This window comes from Cucurbita pepo, chromosome LG01, assembly GCF_002806865.2.
Source record: "Cucurbita pepo subsp. pepo cultivar mu-cu-16 chromosome LG01, ASM280686v2, whole genome shotgun sequence".
Lineage (NCBI taxonomy): Eukaryota > Viridiplantae > Streptophyta > Magnoliopsida > Cucurbitales > Cucurbitaceae > Cucurbita > Cucurbita pepo.
This window is the reverse complement of record NC_036638.1, coordinates 10,351,874-10,369,880: the sequence shown is the minus strand read 5'-3', so window position 1 is coordinate 10,369,880 and position 18,007 is coordinate 10,351,874. Positions and strand designations below refer to the sequence as shown.

General features: G+C 36.8%; 3 protein-coding genes across 9 annotated transcripts; 1 reads left to right on the top strand and 2 right to left on the bottom strand.

The window, feature by feature from the left end:
* The first annotated feature begins 2,501 nt into the window (after positions 1-2,501).
* On the top strand, positions 2,502-7,339 carry LOC111800515 (pentatricopeptide repeat-containing protein At2g03380, mitochondrial). Of its 4 annotated transcripts, XM_023684366.1 has the most exons (5): positions 2,502-5,286; positions 5,986-6,190; positions 6,384-6,508; positions 6,618-6,752; positions 6,836-7,339. In XM_023684366.1, the coding sequence occupies exon 1, from the start codon at positions 2,577-2,579 to the stop codon at positions 4,692-4,694; it is 2,118 nt and encodes a 705-aa protein (XP_023540134.1). In that variant the 5' UTR covers positions 2,502-2,576; the 3' UTR covers positions 4,695-5,286; positions 5,986-6,190; positions 6,384-6,508; positions 6,618-6,752; positions 6,836-7,339. The 4 variants fall into 4 exon arrangements, with proteins under 4 accessions (XP_023540134.1, XP_023540287.1, XP_023540211.1 ...); XM_023684519.1 differs by having other exon boundaries at positions 6,623-7,339; XM_023684443.1 differs by having other exon boundaries at positions 6,442-6,508; positions 6,618-7,338.
* A 3,457-nt stretch (positions 7,340-10,796) lies between these two features.
* On the bottom strand, positions 10,797-13,301 carry LOC111792396 (putative clathrin assembly protein At1g25240). The gene is made up of 2 exons (XM_023673819.1): positions 12,539-13,301; positions 10,797-11,695 (listed from the first exon to the last, which is right to left on the bottom strand). The coding sequence occupies exons 1-2, from the start codon at positions 13,112-13,114 to the stop codon at positions 11,051-11,053; spliced, it is 1,221 nt and encodes a 406-aa protein (XP_023529587.1). The 5' UTR covers positions 13,115-13,301; the 3' UTR covers positions 10,797-11,050.
* Positions 13,302-14,233: 932 nt separating this feature from the next.
* LOC111789195 (cyclin-J18) lies at positions 14,234-17,553 on the bottom strand. Of its 4 annotated transcripts, none has more exons than XM_023669891.1 (9): positions 17,413-17,553; positions 17,162-17,238; positions 16,493-16,592; positions 16,315-16,413; positions 16,217-16,234; positions 16,071-16,141; positions 15,831-15,957; positions 15,695-15,755; positions 14,234-14,605 (listed from the first exon to the last, which is right to left on the bottom strand). In XM_023669891.1, exons 1-9 carry the CDS (start codon positions 17,515-17,517, stop codon positions 14,514-14,516), a joined length of 750 nt encoding a protein of 249 aa, XP_023525659.1. In that variant the 5' UTR covers positions 17,518-17,553; the 3' UTR covers positions 14,234-14,513. The 4 variants fall into 4 exon arrangements, with proteins under 4 accessions (XP_023525659.1, XP_023525674.1, XP_023525666.1 ...); XM_023669906.1 differs by having other exon boundaries at positions 14,413-14,605; positions 16,493-16,611; XM_023669914.1 differs by lacking the exon at positions 14,234-14,605 and adding an exon at positions 15,215-15,551.
* Positions 17,554-18,007: the final 454 nt, after the last annotated feature.

Genomic DNA, 18,007 nt, shown 5'->3' with positions numbered 1-18,007 from the left:
CTTCTACATTGTTAGAGTGAGTGAACTTACAACCTTATGTCTCTGAACAAGTCTATACCAATAACAAATTGTTCCTCGTCTAAAATAGTTCACTAGACCACATTCTATAACAGTCAGTGTACAAAGGAATATTTTTGTTCAACGAAGACTCATAATCCGAGAGCTTGGTTTAAGCTCAATTTATGGGATATCAAGTTAGCTTAAGGATTCATCTTGTTGTCCTTTTTGTCTTTGATTAGCCTCCTATAATCGATACGAGCGCTATTATAAAACTCGTCTGGAAACTTCCTTGAATATCTGATTCATGGGAATTACGTAAGCTATGGGGGATTAATGATTAGCGTTGTTGTGCTCTCTAAAACAAATGCTAAGAAGTGTTAAAGTCCTAGTTTAGTAGCTCATGTGCCTATGACTCGATCTACTTCAACTCTGCTAAATTGTCATACCCATACTCTTAAGATTGCAAGCAAATTTAAGATCATTGGAATAATTTAGATATAACATTCAACTTTAATTACATCCTATTCTCTGTTTTGGAATGACTTAAAACGTTACCAATTTGGTGGGGAACCAAGTTAGAATCAAATAGGAAGGAAATCGACATTGCAAATTGAATCTAAGTTTAGTTTAATGGAGGAGGACATGTGATAGATGACCACTGGCAGAACGCAACCGCCTTTAGTGTCGAGCACGAATTGGTTGAGGGAAAATTAGAATTAATTTGCACTGTGTAGGACTCGAAGGCGCCCTAGGTCACTCGCGACCCGCGTCCGACCTGCTCGCTCGACCTAAAATCGAGGGCAATCTGCTACAGCTGACTTGACCTGCTCCGTGCCCCAGCCAGTGGAATTTCACCATGTTTCACTTCAAGGGCGCATCTATACTCCCCTCAGGCACATTTGTACACGCACGTGCCTAGTGTCACGGTCATGCTCGTCCAGGGCGTGTTGCCCATGGCCGCATGCCCATGACAAGCCAAACCCTTATCATGTCTTTTCATTCTAGTATTTTTCCTTTTGTAGTTCTAGGGGGTATGACGCCTCAAAAATATCATGTCTAGGCCTGCCAGACATAAAATGGATCAGAATGTACTATAGTGGATATGACTAGTTGTCAACTTCTCCCTACCCAAGGTTATATATGCTAAGCCGTTGTTATCTTTCTCTTGCTTGTTTATATAACGTCTCTTTCCAAAATCTCTCTCTCTCCTCGTTTTCTAAAATCTTCTTTTAAAACCGAGGCTAGAGGCTCGATCATACGTCGCTTGGCCGTAGGCGACGCAAGAACAAATTGGCTTAGCTCACTTGCCGTTGGAAAGTGAGTGCCGCACAATCGCTAGTCCGCTGCCTTCGAAAGTGCGATTGTGTCACCTAGTACGCATGAGATTGTTTTTTTTGCACATGTAGGCATGTGAATTACCTCCTTTTGCTTCGATCTATCTCCATTTATCAGTTTTTCATCCTAATTTCAATACTGACTCTAGTTTTCTTGAATTAGGACCTATCAGATAATTTTTTGAAACTTTGGAACTCTTAACATGCAGAAAAACTAGCTCGAGAAGGCGCAATCATCTAAGTAAGTAACCACAGACTTTAGGCAAATAATACTTGTAGGGATCGCTGGGATGTACTAGCATGTAAGCGTTCCTTACCTAAGTGGCTAGAAAGTGCATGTTAAGGACTTCAAAATGAAATTTTTGGAAGAGTATGTACTATATGTATGTTACGATAAAATTACCGTTATACCCCTAGGATGAGATTTTCAAGAAGCATATTGTTTTATCTAGAAAGAAAATATGCATGACTAGAATATGAGTTGAGTAATATGGATGAATACGTTATACTAAGAAATTACCAAAATACCCTCATGATGAGATTTGTGATAAATATTGTTTTATATGCTTTCAGCTCGGTTAGAAAGAAGGATGACTATTGTGATATGTGCTCTTGATGAATGATGAACGTTATCTCCTCGTTGAGCTTGTTTGCTTGTATATGTGCATGATATACTGTGTTAGCTCCAGGTGTTTTATGTGTTTTCTCCCTATAGAGCATGTTTATCTTCACAGAGCTAAGACATTAGGGTTAGGTTGGCTGGACGATGATCTAGGCCAGGACACTTCTAGCAAACTGAGTACCTTAGGATCGCAAGGGACGATCAAAGCATCTAGACCCTAGTTCTCCTAGACTAAGAAAGACTCGAGGGGTCATAAAAGAGCAACCTAGAGTCAGAAGTCCGCGTTCAGTCACCGAGCCGCCCTAGGAATCCAATAGATCTCCTCAGTTCCCAGGTATGTCTAAAGTGAAATTTAAATCATGGATTACGTGCTTAGGTGATCGATAAAAATATCTCTCTAATAAAGCATGCCTAAAAAAAACTCAGTTAAGATTAGGGCGCTAGAGCTAACCCCATCGGCCACTACAAAAACTAAAAAAAAAACCTAGAGTGTTTTAAAAAAAAATTTAAGTTTTTTTTTTTTTTTTTTTAAGTTGGACCGCTGCGTTTGAAAACGGAGCATACGACCTGACCATCCTTAAAGAATGGCGGCAAGACGGTAGAGCATTTCACAAGCGGGAATGTTGCAGCGCTTCTTTAGCCTTCCTCGAATCTTCTCCCGTCTCGCAGGACCTTTACTTGAAATGGGGCACCATGTTTCTTATTCCACATATGCTTCCCAGCCCCCACTCTCCGACCTCGATCAAACCATGGCTTCAGTACAGTTTATTTCCTTACATTCCTGCTTTTATTTCATGGGACTTTGCAGGAACATTGATACTCTCATCAAGTTCCATGGGTTGCTCATAGTTCACGGCCTTGTCGGTAATCTTCTTTGTGATACTAAGTTAGTCGGTGTTTATGGCGCACTTGGGGATGTGGGTTCTGCTCGCATGGTGTTCGATCAAATGCGCGACCCAGACTTTTATGCGTGGAAGGTAATGATCAGGTGGTATTTCTTGAATGACATGTTTGCGAGTATTATTCCGTTCTATAATCGCATGCGAATGTCATTTAAGGAATGTGATAACATTATTTTTTCAATTATTTTGAAAGCGTGTAGCGAATTGCGTGAAATTGATGAAGGGAGGAAGGTCCATTGCCAGATTGTGAAGGTGGGGGGTCCGGATAGTTTTGTATTGACTGGTTTGATAGATATGTATGGTAAATGTGGGCAGATTGAGTGGTCAAGCGCTGTGTTTGAAGGAATTATCGATAAGAATGTGGTTTCTTGGACTACAATGATTGCGGGATATGTACAAAATGATTGTGCAGAAGAGGGTCTGGTTTTATTCAATCGGATGAGAGAATCATTGGTCGAAAGCAACCAATTTACTTTAGGGAGCATAATAACTGCTTGTACAAGATTAAGAGCTTTGCATCAGGGGAAATGGGTACATGGCTATGCCATTAAGAACGTTATTATTGAACTTAACTCTTTTTTGGCGACAGCTTTCTTGGACATGTATGTTAAATGTGGGCAAACAAGAGATGCTCACATGATATTTGACGAGCTACCTAGTATTGATCTCGTTTCATGGACTGCAATGATCGTTGGATATTCCCAAGCTGGCCAACCCAACGAGGCATTGAGGCTTTTCACTGATAAAATAAGGTCTGGTCTCTTACCTAATTCGGTCACTGCTGCAAGTATTCTTTCGGCATGTTCGGTGTCTGGTAATTTAAGTATCGGAATGTTAGTTCATGGACTTGGGATTAAACTTGGGCTGGAAGAGTGTGCAGTGAAGAATGCTCTTATTGACATGTATGCTAAATGCCATATGATTGACGATGCTTATGTTGTATTTCTTGGGGTTTTGGAAAAAGATGTGATTACTTGGAACTCAATGATATCTGGGTATGCTCAGAGTGGATCTGCATATGATGCCCTCCGTCTCTTTAATCAAATGAGATCGGACTCCCTTGCACCTGACGCAATAACTCTGGTGAGCGCCCTTTCAGCATCTGCCATCCTAGGTGCTGTACAGGTTGGTTCATCACTTCATGCTTACTCGATTAAAGAAGGCTTGTTTTCATCAAATCTTTACATTGGCACTGCACTTTTGAACTTGTATGCCAAATGTGGCGATGCTAAATCAGCACGTATGGTGTTCGACAGTATGGGAGATAAGAATATTATCACATGGAGTGCAATGATAGGTGGTTATGGAGTGCAGGGTGATGGAAGTGGATCCCTTGCCATTTTCTCCGACATGTTGAAGGAGGATTTAAAACCTAATGACGTAATTTTCACGACGGTATTATCTGCTTGTAGCTATTCCGGGATGGTTGAAGAGGGATGGAGATATTTCAAATCTATGAGTCAGGATTATAACTATGCGCCTTCCATGAAACACTATGCCTGTATGGTTGATCTTTTATCCCGATCTGGTAGACTGGAGGAAGCATTGGACTTTATTAAGAAAATGCCAGTTCAACCAGATATTAGTTTGTATGGAGCTTTTCTTCATGGATGTGGATTATACTCGAGGTTTGATCTTGGAGAAGTCATAGTCAGAGAAATGCTAGAGCTTCATCCAAATGAAGCTAGCCTTTATGTGCTTTTATCTAACCTGTATGCTTCAGATGGGAGATGGGGCCAAGTTAATGAGGTGAGAGATTTGATGCTACGGAGAGGATTGAAAAAGGTTCCAGGGTATAGCCTAGTAGAAACTAATGCAGGTGTGCCATTTCATTAGTTGAAGTGACTTGTGTGGTTCCTATCTTCATGTTTTCGTTGAGATAATCAAGATACTTTACCCAGTGAGGCTCTATTATATGGATCTATGACATTTTCTTAATGTCCTTGTCCTCTCCTTCACTGGAGTTTCGACAAGCCTTGTCGAATGGGGAAACGTTGGATACTATCAATCTTCTATCCTTGCGTGGAGAGTTTTGGTGGATGGAAAGAAGGATGTTCGTATCTAGAATCCTGTCCTTTTGAATGGTTCTCATGTAAATCCTTTTTTTCTTTTGAATGGCTCTCATGATTCTCATGCACTCTAATAAAATCACGGTGGTGACTTTGTGATGTTTTGTCGTGAATGGATGTCTTGGAGGGCAAGGAGTTGCATACTCAATAATTGTCTAGGATTGTAGCAGTGAAGTACACAATTATCTTCTCATTGACAAGATTCTTCTGCAAACACAACTTACACTTAAGCTGATTGTACACATCTTGCAAAGGACTTGAGTTAAAGGGAATTCGATTCATTACATCGAGCTAACTAGAGCGGCATCCACCAGGACTAATTGGCCAGACATACTACAGTGACATCGTCAATTCTAAAAGTGAGATTTCATTTTCGTAATTTTTCCTTTTCGAATATTAAGCATGTTCTGATGAGCTGAATAAAATTTCAAAACTCATACTAGGCTTGGCCGCTTGTCCAATTTTCAGTAGAAAGATCTTATTTCCTGCTGACTTCTGATTGGATATTTCTTGTTCTAATTGGTAGCGTTGAAGTGCCTGTTTGGGCATTATTTAAATATTTCTCTGAATTTTCAATATGGAGATTTTTTAAAATTCATCGTCATAGCTTAGAGATTTGAGCTTTTGGAATTAGTAGTAGTTTAACAAACGTGGCACCATCTGGTACATTCTTAGCATTCTATTGTATGATCGAGGATTGTTGGGAGGGAGTCCCACATTGACTAATTTAGGGAATGATCATGGGTTTATAAGTAAGGAATACATCTCCATTGGTATGAGGCCTTTCAGAGAAGCCCAAAGCAAAGCTATGAGAGCTTATGCTCAAAGTGGACAATATCATACCATTGTAAAGAGTCGTTATTCCTAACACTCTTCTGTCTCTAAATCACCAACTTATTATGTATCTACTAATCTGGGATTGCTGAATAAAGTTTTCCTTTGCCAATTTTGATGTGCTTGATCGGGCCAGTGACATTTTTACTTGTATATCTTCATTATGAGCTCATACAGGCCGACTTTTGACCTCTTTTAGACTTTGGCAACCTTTCTCTTTGCAGGCAAAGTGTTTTGCTTGATTCTTTTGCTTCTTGATCAGAACGTGAAATTGACTGCAATTTACTAAAAGCCTTGCACTGTGGAGGACTAATGTTTTACAACTCTGAGTGGCAGAGACTTCCTTTTACCTCTCTAACAGTATTGCAAACAGTGAAATAATGCTTACAAAACAACAACTTGAGTTCCTTTGTGGGATCAATTCATCAGGTACTATTGACTCTGTTAACATCTCTAACGGAAAAGACCAATCGGTTAAGGTTCTTAATAGATTTAGCTCAATTTATAAGGATCATTGAAACTTTTTGTAGTTTGAATTTGAAAATCGTATCCCAGTTCTTAAAATATATATACTTGTGCTTGATGCAAACATTAGTGACAACTTTTCTTCTATTGCTGACAGTGGTCGAGCCAAGGAAGATATGAAACCTATCCTTAAGTATTCATATAATTTCTTGCAGAGTGGACCAGAGAACTCCGAAAGATCATACGGAAGGCAACGGTGATGAGCAACCTTCAATCATTCAAGTATTTTACTATTTTTAAACTTGATTTGTATTGAAGTGCAAAATTCCTGTATGACCACTTTATGAACTATGATAATTTATTGATTGATGCTATGCCATCTCCTTTTCAGCTCAGAATACAAATGATTCAAGTGTAGGAAGCTGTCCATCATCTCAAGTTTCAAGCATTCTGTACACTAGGAATAAAGCTCAAGACGTGGCTCATTTGGCTCAGGAAACAGATCTCCACATTCTTCTGATTTAAGGTTAGCACTCTACCTAGATACCATGGAAGAGAAGATATACTTTCTGAACTTACACTTGGAGAACCATACTCCATCAATTGTAGTTATAAAACTACTACGAAAGCTGAAGAACAATGCCGTGTGGAGGTAGGAGGAGGCCTACAGGCCGTGAGCCGCCTATCCCGAAAGAAAATGGGATAATAGAAAATACGGGATTCTTCATTACACTTGGATTGAAGCTAACAACAATCATAATTCAGGACTTCTAGGTAAACCCTTTTAGAGGAAATTGAAAGGTTGTGTATGTTGGGAATCGCGAACCTACATAATGACAAAGCATAAACTCTCATAGTTTTATCTTTAGTTTTTCCAAAATACTTCGTACCAATGAAGATGTATTTCCTTACTTATAAACTTATGATCAACCCCTTAATTAGCCGATGTGGGACTTCTCTCCCAACAATCTTTAACCGTGTAAAGTACAAAGAAATTCACACTCTGTCTGGGTTTCTTTGCAGTACTTGCGTCTGTGATCGTGTGTGTAATTTTTGTTTGCTAATTTAGGCTTTGACAACAGTAACTCATTTGGGTTCTTCGTGGGTTTCTTTGTCTTCTTAGCTGACTTTTCATGATTTCTTATGAAACTTCGAAGACATTTTAAGTAACTTATGTTAAGGTCTCTGAAGCTCGATCCAATCACAGTAGTCATCATATACAAGTTTTGGTCTTGGGGAATGAAAAATTGGCATTCTTACTGGAAATAAATACGCATCGACCACAAAAGAATTTTTATCGGACACTTAAAGGCTGAAATAAGGAATGATGTAGCTTGTATGTACGTTAGAATTTTGTACGGTTTGTCGATGTTGGGGCTAGCGAATTGTAAAGCAAATGCAGATCGAACCTAGTATGCTAGAGATGTTGGTTTTTCGGGTCATGAGGTGAGGCTGAAAAGGAAGGAACTACATGGGACGTATATCGGTATATAGTGAATAAATGACGTTTAAACTAGAGATAGAGATGCAACCCTTGAATGGAACCAGCGATCGAGACAAAAATCACGTGCTCTCTTGCAAATACCCTTAATGAGGTAGTAAACTGTGGGTGGAGAAGTTAGCACATATGTATATCTCAAGTGGGGTGAGAACTAAATACCCAAAAGTTGACTTTCGACGACGAAAGTTCTTAAACGAGGAGAATTTGTGTATCGAGTTTTTTAATAAAATAAAATAAGTAATTTTAAATAATTATAAAGTAAGCAAAGGAAAAAAAAAAAAAAAAGAAAAAAAAAAAAGAGACAGTGGCCGTTGTAAAATTTTAAAGCATTACCTAAAGAGGTCGATTTTCGATATGTTGGTTGACTTGCAATCGAGGAAGTTGACTCTAAAATTAAGACGGGTTGACTTGCAACCGAGGAAGTTGACTCTAAAATTAAGACTGCACACACAAATTCATCTCTCTCAAATAATTTTTTTAAACTTTAATAAATTATAAGGAAAAAAAAAATTGTGAGGAAGCCATGGCCTGGAAAGGTCTCAATCGTTCCAACCAATAAGAAATCCTAGTGGGTTTACTCCGGCTAGAAAACCGATTTTTACCCAATTTTGGTGAGTTGTAACTTGAGCTATATTGCACAAAAAGGTAAGATATCTGTCCCTAACTCTTTCTTAATGTAGCATCTCCAAGTTTCATGAAGAAATTGAGGAGAGAAACGTTCTAAAATGAGCTAAAACGGGGGAGTTTTAGGCGACAAATGAGTGTGCCACACGCTTCTTCCTCCTTTATGAGGAATAAGGTGATGAAGTGGCCCGTTCAACCAATTTTAAACTTCCTCTGGACTTTATTAAAATTAAACTCCTTCTAGATAAGTTCTCATAAAATTCTAAGAAAATTTGAAGTAAATCGTATATTGGAAGCTCAAGAATCATTGACGAAGAGGTAAGTAGCCAATCTAAACTTTTCTTATAAAATACTTATAGGAATGACTCGAGATTCATTATGAACCTTAAGTGTGATTTAAAGGAACATGTTAGAAATAAGCAAAGAATGGTGAGCTAAGAACTTAATCCGAATATTTTGCTTTGGAATCAAGTAATGTTAAAATAATCTACTAAACGAACTCTATTGTCTATAAAATTTTGATGTGAAGTATAATATGACATATTAAGGTTATATATGAAATTTGGTTGTCATTCGATAAAATTAAGTAGTTAAATCGAGTAACAATGTAGAATGACCATAATGCCCCTATAGTAAAATACCTTCGGTTTACAATCCAAATGACCTCCAAATATTACGAAACGTTACAAGAGGACTTATTTTTATGATTTTTAAGGATCATTTAAGGTTTTAGAATAATTGGATCATGTTTGAAGCTCGAACCAAGTTTACGGTGGTAAATGACTAAGATGCCCCTAAAGTGTTTTTAAGACATTTCAAGATTCCAACACCCTCCAAATGGCTCAAAGTTTTAATTTAGATCTATTTCTAAAGACATGAAAGTTTACCAAGGATTTTAAAAAAATGACTAAAATGTCCCTAACAACTAACCTCAATATTTATGCACTTTACTCAATTCCTTTGAGGCTTGGAATGTTATTAACGACGACTCAGGTGTGTTATAAATTTATGTTACCGTTAGGGTTAGGGATCGGGATAGATCTTGATTTCTATTAAGATAACTCTAAGTCGGCACTTAATTTTTAAGTAAGGAAGGTGCTATCTCATGATAAGCTTGACAACCCTTAATCTTTAAGTAGCCAAGGGGATATCCTTACTCAAGATGAGCTCAAAGTTAATACTTGATTTGAAGTAATTAGGAACCCTCTCATGATAAGCTTTAGGATAACCCTTAGTTTTTAAGTAACTCGGAGGCTAGCCTAACTCAGGAGAAACTCAAAATTAGCACTTGATTTTTTATGTTAACCTAAATTAAGATGATTAGCTCCAAGTAATTAGGGTGCTACTTCAAGAACATATATTAAGTAATCTCATCATACACCCATGCCCTATTAAAGTAGCAATACCCGGGCCCTGAGTATGCTAAGACATGAATATAGCTAGATACCGCTAAAGATAAGGCTCAAGAACAAGAACTAAGTACAAGGACAAGAATCGGACAAAGAATATGTGTTACCTTACCATACCTCAAAGAGTTTGATTTTCTTGGAGTAAAATGAGAGATGAAGATTGTCCTATCATATATGCAAATTTGTTCGCATTGAATCTTTGAAAAGAGTTAATTTTATCATTTGGAGTTTGTAGAAGTTCTAAATTTATTTTTATATCTTCCTTTGACACGGAAATGTCATCGGTGGATTATGAAATTCTATATCAGTTGGAGAGGGGAACAAAACATTTTTATAAAGGTGTAGAAACCTCTCCTTACCATGTAGGTTTTAAAAACTTTGAGGTGAAACCCAGAAGGAAAAATCCAAATAGGACAATATCTGATAGCAGTGGGCTGTTACAAATGGTATCAATATCTGATAGCGGTGGGCTTGAGCTGTTACAAATGGTATCAGAGCCAGACACCGGACTGTGCCAGCGAGGACACTGAAGCCCGAAGGAGAGTGGACACCGAGGTATGTGCTAACGATGACGCTAAGCCCTGAAGGGAGTGGACACCGAGCATGTACCAGCGAGGATGCTAAGCCTCGAAGGGGGTGGACACCGAGCTATGTGCCAAAGATGATGCTAAGCCCTGAAGAGGGTGAAAACCGAGCAGTGTGCCAGCGAGGATGTTGAGCCTCGAAGGGAGAGTGGACACTGAATAGTGTGCCAGCGAGGACGTTGAGCCCAAAGGAAGGTGGACACTAGACAGTGTGCCAGCGACGCTGTGCTTCGAAGGGGGTGGATTGTGAGATCTCACATTAATTGGAGAGAGGAACGAGTGCCATCGAGGATGCTAAGGCTCGAAGGGGGAGGGGGAATTGTGAGATCGCACTTCGGTTGGAAAAGTTAGCGAAACATTCTTAATTTAGACATTCATTTTATTAGTTAACGGATCATAGTTCTTACGATACACATAAAAATTCAATTAATCATATACATAACTCATTCCCATATTTTTCTAACACTTCCCATTACCATATCAAAACTAGCAATCAGTACATACATTGATATCCATTTAAAACAGTGGAACATTAGTACAAGTGGATTAGAGAGAGAGAGAGAGAGGGAGAGAGGGCTTACAAATAACTTAGTTCCTTCTTTTTTTTAGTAACTAAAATAATAATAATAAGAAGAAGAAGAAGATGAAGTTATCTGATGATGACTGACCGTGAATATACATAATTAAATGCCTGATATCAAGTGGCCTAGAAAGTGATCAAATCTGGTAGCTCTGACTTATAATTTGGTATAGAAATGATACTCAAATGGGATGAAGAACAGCTTGGAAGAGGCCCTGCCAATGCTGTTCTTGATGAACAATCTCCATCAAATATCTCCCATTTCTCTGTAATCACTGTCTTCAAAACCCTTTTATTTGATCCATTCCTTCTAATTCCATTCATTTCTTCTCCATTGTTGTTGTTATTATTATTCTTATTATTATCGTCATCGTCGTGGTCGTGGTCGTGGTCGTCTCCCTCTCTAATCATATTATCATTCCCCATTTTTTCTTCTTCAAGAACTTCACAATGTTTTGTTTTCTCATCATTGTTAACACTTCCATTGATGATCAGCTCAAGTTCTTTGATATCATCTTCTGGGATCTTCTCCAATTTTGGGCACTCACTTGCCTTCAAAACGCCCATTTCTTTACATACCTCAAAATATTGACACAAATCTTCTACTTGATTTGCTGCTTTTTGAACAACACGAAGCGCCATCGATGCTTCGGCTTTCGTTGGTGAGACGTATATTTTCAACAAAATTTGAGCAATTCCGTTGCAGATTCGACTGTATACGTCGAAAACTTCAACAACGAGATTGTTCATAGCCTCCAAAACTAAACCAACCTATAGAACAAAGGAATTAACTTTAGACTTTTGGGTTGATGGGTAATTTAATATGATATCAGAACAAAAGACTCATGCCAAATTTACGACTTTTGGATTGATGGGTAGCTTAATCTCATATCAGACTTTTGGGTTGATGGGTATTAATATGATATCAAAACAAAAGACTCACGTTAAATTTAGGGCTTTTGGGTTGATGGGTATTAATACGATATCAAAACAAAAAAACTCACGTAAAATTTACTGTTTTTGGGTTGATGGGTAATTTAATATGATATTAGAACAAAAGAAACTAAAAAATTAGGGCTTTTGGGTTGATGGATAATTTAATAAGATATCATAACAAAAGAAACTAAAAAATTACTGCTTTTGGGTTGATGGGTAATTTAATATGATTTACGGTTTTTGGGTTGATGGGTAATGTAATATGATATCATAACAAAAGAAACTAAAAAATTACGATTTTTGGAAATTACGATTTTTGGGTTGATGGGTAATTTAATATGATATCAAACAGAAGACCCACGTTAAAAATTTAGGGCTTTTGGGTCGATGGGTAATTTAATATGATATCAAACAGAAGACCCACGTTAAAAATTTACGGCTTTTGGGTCGATGGGTAATTTAATATGATATCAAACAGAAGACCCACGTCAAAATTTTAGGGCTTTTGGGTCGATGGGTAATTTAATATGATATCAAACAGAAGACCCACGTTAAAAATTTAGGGCTTTTGGGTCGATGGGTAATTTAATATGATATCAAACAGAATAATAGAATCAGGTTAAATTAAAAAAATAAATAAATAAATAAATAAATAAATAGATAAGTTAAAAGATATACCTTCATGTTGTCATCCAATGGTCGAACTTGAAGCAAGGTATCCAACATAGATTGCCAATTTTGAAGCTTAATCAACTCCTCCAACAATGGTGGCTTCAACCCTTTCTTCAATTTCTTAGCCTCCGAAGATATGAAGGCTGATTTCTGATCCAAATACGCATAGTAGCTTCTCACAAACGCATCATACCCCCAAGTCTTGGAAGGGCTGGAATGGCAATCTTTGAACCCGGACAGATCGAACGGCAGCCGTCGGATGAGCTGGACGGACGGGATTTGGCAACAAAACACCCCATGGATGAGCATCAACCCCTTTAAAGCAACGACCCAACTTCGAGTCTTTTCCATGCGGGCGGAGAGGCCCCACGCAAGAGGCTTCATGTAGATCGGAGACGTACGGATCCATTCGAACACGCGTCGGGCGTTGTTGTAATCGATTTTAGCGCCGTCGTGGCTGGTTGCGCGGATTATGGCAGCCTCAAGGTCGGGGTGGCGATATGGCGTGCGGCGTGAAAGGGTGGCAAGCCAAATGCTATTTCTGTCTTTGATTGCGCCCACAGCCTTTTGCCATAGCTTCATTCTCCGCCCACCACAGCAAATGCCCGCGCGTCCACCGGGATGCCTTTTGGCCTTTTAATCCCTTATATGCTGGGTTTGTGCAACGCTTTGTGGGTGTTCTTGTGGCTTATGCGATGGAACGAAAAATTCAACGCGGTATTCCGTGGGGATTGGACGTGCCTGCGGGGAAATAGATGTAATCTATAATAATTGCCCAATCATCTTTTCTTTTTTTTTTTCNTTTTTTTTTTTTTTAATTCTTTTTTTTTTTCTTTTTTTAATAATTGCCCGCACTAAAATATAAACGAACACATATCATATTAATACATCATTCTTTCTTGCGTTTGAGTTGGATTGAATTTTTAATTTGAATTGGTTTCTGGGTTTACAATTGAATTTTTAATTTGAATTGGTTTGTGGGTTTACAATTTTTAGTCCGGCAACCTAGAAATAAGGTTGTGACTAATGAATGTTTGATATTTGAGTTTTATAAAATTTTAATTATTAATATAATATATATATATATATATAGTAGATAAGTAGTAAAATAAGATTTAAACTATTTTTTTCTCTTCAAAATTTGAGATAAAAAACAATAAAGAAATTAAAAGGTGAAAGTAATATTTACAAGCTAGAGTTTTAAAAACCCAATGAATATTAAAGGGTCATAGTTTTTAAAAACTTTATTTTTGTTTTTTGAAATTTGGCTAAGAATTGAAATGCTTAATTAGAACACAATTTTTAAAAATTAAATGATTATTAAATAAGCCCAACACATTTAAAGTAAAAAAAAAAAATTAAGACGAAAATTTAAATTAACCTAAAATCTAACTATTTATTTAGTATTAAATATTTCGTAAATCCACGAAACAAATTTTAAATCTTCCCTCCAAAAAAAACTTTATTGAATTCTATTTCAGATATAGACTTCCTAAACTCAAACCTCGAAAATTTACACCATAAATACAATTTTTTTGGTCACTTAATACAAATTGAAAGTTCATCGACCCGTTAAACATAAAAATAAATTTAAAAAAAAAAATCTAAAATATATTAAATACTTTTAAGTTTAAGATTTTATCAGCCAAACTTACAACAATCAAACCAAGAAAATGAATAAAAAATTGGTAAATAAGCATATTAACGTAAAAGAATTATTATGCTAAAAAACGCCCAATTTAAAAAATTTCAACAGCTCTACTTTTAAGACTTAGATCATATGTTGTTGCTAAAAAAACATTTACCCACTTTGGTAGGCTGATTCTATTTCTCTATTTGTACGGCTTCCACAGCTACAATGCATTTCAGTTTCTTCCTGGCAGGAACATCAACTTTTAACCCAAAAAGATAGCACAAAATAGCAACAGCACTTACTTCTCATGATTAAGAGCTGCTCTGTTTTCAAGCCTCTGCTACTTCTCTAGCAATCAGTATCAGTCTCTAAAACGTGAAGCAGAATGCCTCTGATTTGTTCTACAATATCTTCTTCTATGAATGGCATTACGAACTGGACTGCGATTATACGAGTAAATCAATTTACGAATTAGTTTTAACACAACCTATGAGCTTCACTCAACAACAAACAACAACAGAGTAAGTTAAACTACCACTAGTTCCTGTGTTCCATTACATTTGGTCATCACTGATTCACTGCTAATATTCTCCAATACAAGAAAACGATGATGATAGATTCACTATTTTTGCTCCAAACTAGTATAACATTCAGTACTGTATTACAATATGGAACGAAGAAAGTTAGATCTAGCTCAGACAATTCAGACATCTTGAATTTGAACCTCATGCCCAAGAGAGGCAATCAATCAAAGTTCATCTTAGATATCCTATGAGATGAGAGTTTTATTTCCTTCCCTCAAAGGGGCATTTTAGTTGATTTTGAGCCTTGCGCCCTTTCTATTCCTTTTATTAGCTATATCAGTGGAACCTACATCCGAACCATTGAGAAAAAGGCAAACGCAAAAACATTGTGTGTGAATTTGACGACTTAAATGTTTAAACATATTGAAGTTCATAGTATTCGAGTTATTATTCTAAAATTCTCTTTTGGAGTGGACCGAGTGTTTTAAAGTATATCTAAACATGTAAATTGTAAGCGTAAATTTCAAATATTAATGAATTGTCTCTCATCAAACAAAATCTCCTATAAACTAAATGGGGAGTCTCTCAACCCTATCAGTATCAGATATAGGATACCAATCTAATCTTCTTTAAGAAAAAAAAAAAAAACTATGAGAAACAACTGGGGCATAAAAAGAAGAGAAAAAGGAGATAATCTCCTCCTTAATCTCCTAACCCCCCTTGCAATGTTTCCCCATTCTCATTCTCTAGTGAATCTATGTCGTTCTTACTCCTTCCACTCCCAGTTCAATGAAACCTTCTCCATTCTGACTTGAGAGAGACAGAAAAACATTCCGCACTCAGAGTTCCCACTTGTGTTATACTTGAGAATTTAAGCTTATATCAGCAAAATCCTCAACTTTGATCAGAGAAGTGTTTCATAAAGATAGCTCAACTTTTTTTCTTACTTTCAAAGTTCTATCCATGCTTAATAAAAAGGAGAGATGAACTGTAAATGCAACTTACCCCAGGGAAGAACTGGAAATTCCCATTCTTGCACTGGAACAGTGATGAGATATGAAGCCACCTACAAACATGAGAAGGAGAGAGAAAGTTAGTGAATAATTAGAAATGTTCTAATCTCACTCCTAAAAAGACATACCAAGATGGCAGCAGCTAAAGAACAAGGAGAACTGTAAGACACAGATGTCTCTTCTTTTTCATAAAGAAGATCCATTACATCCATGCATGCTTCCCAGTTCACAAGCTCCCCAACTTTCGCTACTTCCCTGAATTTAGTACCAGGAAGAGACAAACTAAGAAGAAGCCAAGAACAATCTGATAGTAATTACCCAAGACTAAAATGACAGCCTGATTTGAGTGAGACAGCAAAAGATCTTACTTGAATTGAATAAGAAGTTCCTCAAGAAATACAAAAGTGATATTTGCAGTACCAATCTCAAACTTCAATATCTATAGAAGATAAACATATATCATCAGGACACAACCAAAATGAGGAAAGAAACATCTTTGGTTTATGAGAAATACCTGCATGAATATGACCTCCTACAGAACATTATCATCAGTAATTGCCGATATGACTGCAAGAAAGCAATTCTAAAACCACTATGGAAACAGCAACTTACTGCATCCAATAAATCCCGGGTCATGAAATGTTGTTCCTTAATCATCTTATCCCCAAAAGATTTCAGAAGTTTTATAGAAAGAGGATGAGAAGTGTGCAGCTGCAAAAGAATTTGTATAGTTGAATCACATGAAAAAGTAAGGCACTCATCTTCAGAAAGAGGAGAAAGAAAAACCCACTTTGCTAGATATCCATAAGGAAACAAGTGCAAATAACTGCAAATTGCTCTCTGTGATTGGTTGCAGAAGCCAATTTCTTGAGGCATTGCTGCTGGTGATTCTTTTGATGCAAATAGCAACTAAAAGGTGAGTATGAGTTTAGGATGACTTATGGAAGGATGAAAAGTAACTTCAACCAATCAAAAGTACTTCTTAAATTTTCCTAGCATTTCGTTCGACAACCAAAAGTGATCTTGAAAAGTCTAGAACGCTAAAAAGCACTAAATTAGTATTTCCTCCAAACGTGCTTAAACAACATCTAACTCACATCTAAACGAGATAGAAAATTTCATAAGACAGCCCTGGTAAAACTATCACTCGATGAGTAGCAATCTTCTCAAAAGCAAAGACGGGCACTGAAATAGAAAATCGTAATAAATATAGAATTTCTCCAATTGTTCATAAGGAAATGATAACAATTCCGATCCTAATTCAAACAACACTGACGTCCATGACATCAAACCAGCAATATCAGTAAAATCAAACTAAAATTGGATAATATTGCTCCATTGGATGATACCCTTCACATTCCTATAATCATATTGTGCACTCATTCGACAAGATACTGCTTATTGAACTAAATATTTCCAAAATTGAATGCATCAAGAATCAAAAAGAGCTAAAAATTACCCAGAAAGCGATGGGTAGAATCTATCAGCGAAAAGTGACAACGCAGAGTATTTGACGATCGGAGCCACTTCGAGATCCTACCAAGAAAATTGATTCAAACCAGAAGCAAAAGTAAGTGAGTAGAGGACGAAAGAAGTATAGGTAAAACTAGAACTGAAATTTGGAGAAGAGAAATTTCCAAAAGATTCTGTGAAATTTGCTGCTTGTGGCCTTCTAGAACTGAAAATTGTTGGGAGTGAAAGAAGATTCACATGAGCAGATTGAATAAGGAATTTGACGACGCGAATTCTCAGAATCGGTAAGTTCTCACTCTCCATCGTTGTTCTGCTTCCCTTCATCGCATAGTTGCATTGCATGCCAATGTCTACGATACAACAAACACGCCTAGGCCTTTTGTTNTTTTTTTTTTTTTTTTTTTTTTCTTTTATTTATTTCAACTCCATAAGGTAAACATAAAAGTTGGACTATTGATTAAATTTTTTATTTGATTTGAGTTAAATTAAATTTTTGAAAATTTGAACATTCTCCGTTGGTAGGTTGACACATTTTTATCGGGTCAACTTGACCAACTCGAAAATATGGTTACAATCAACCCTACTCTTAAATGGTTATGAAGATTTGAAGATTAAAAATATTTGACCATTTGTAACCGTGGATGATTGTGATTTATAAATATTTAATATTTGAACGATGGATTAATATTTTTAGTTATTAAAACATGTATTATGGATTAATATAATTTCTTTTAAAATAATTATAAAAAAATAATTCGATAATCCTACCCAACCTAATTCGAAAATAGAGTATCAATTATTGGGTTGGTTCGGGTTGCGTATTCGAATTGGT

What these genes read in the sequence shown, in the direction of transcription:
- LOC111789195 (XM_023669891.1), bottom strand. Translation starts at nt 17,517, where the DNA reads ATGCAATGCAACTATGCGATGAAGGGAAGCAGAACAACGATGGAGAGT. An exon ending in TCCTTATTCAATCTGCTCAT is followed by an intron (nt 17,239 to 17,412) that starts GTGAATCTTCTT and finishes TTTTCTTGGTAG; the next exon opens with GATCTCGAAGTGGCTCCGAT. An exon ending in ATTTCCAGTTCTTCCCTGGG is followed by an intron (nt 14,606 to 15,694) that starts GTAAGTTGCATT and finishes GTATAATCGCAG; the next exon opens with TCCAGTTCGTAATGCCATTC.
- LOC111792396 (XM_023673819.1), bottom strand. Translation starts at nt 13,114, where the DNA reads ATGAAGCTATGGCAAAAGGCTGTGGGCGCAATCAAAGACAGAAATAGC. An exon ending in CATTGGATGACAACATGAAG is followed by an intron (nt 11,696 to 12,538) that starts GTATATCTTTTA and finishes TTTGTTCTATAG; the next exon opens with GTTGGTTTAGTTTTGGAGGC.
- LOC111800515 (XM_023684519.1), top strand. Translation starts at nt 2,577, where the DNA reads ATGTTGCAGCGCTTCTTTAGCCTTCCTCGAATCTTCTCCCGTCTCGCA.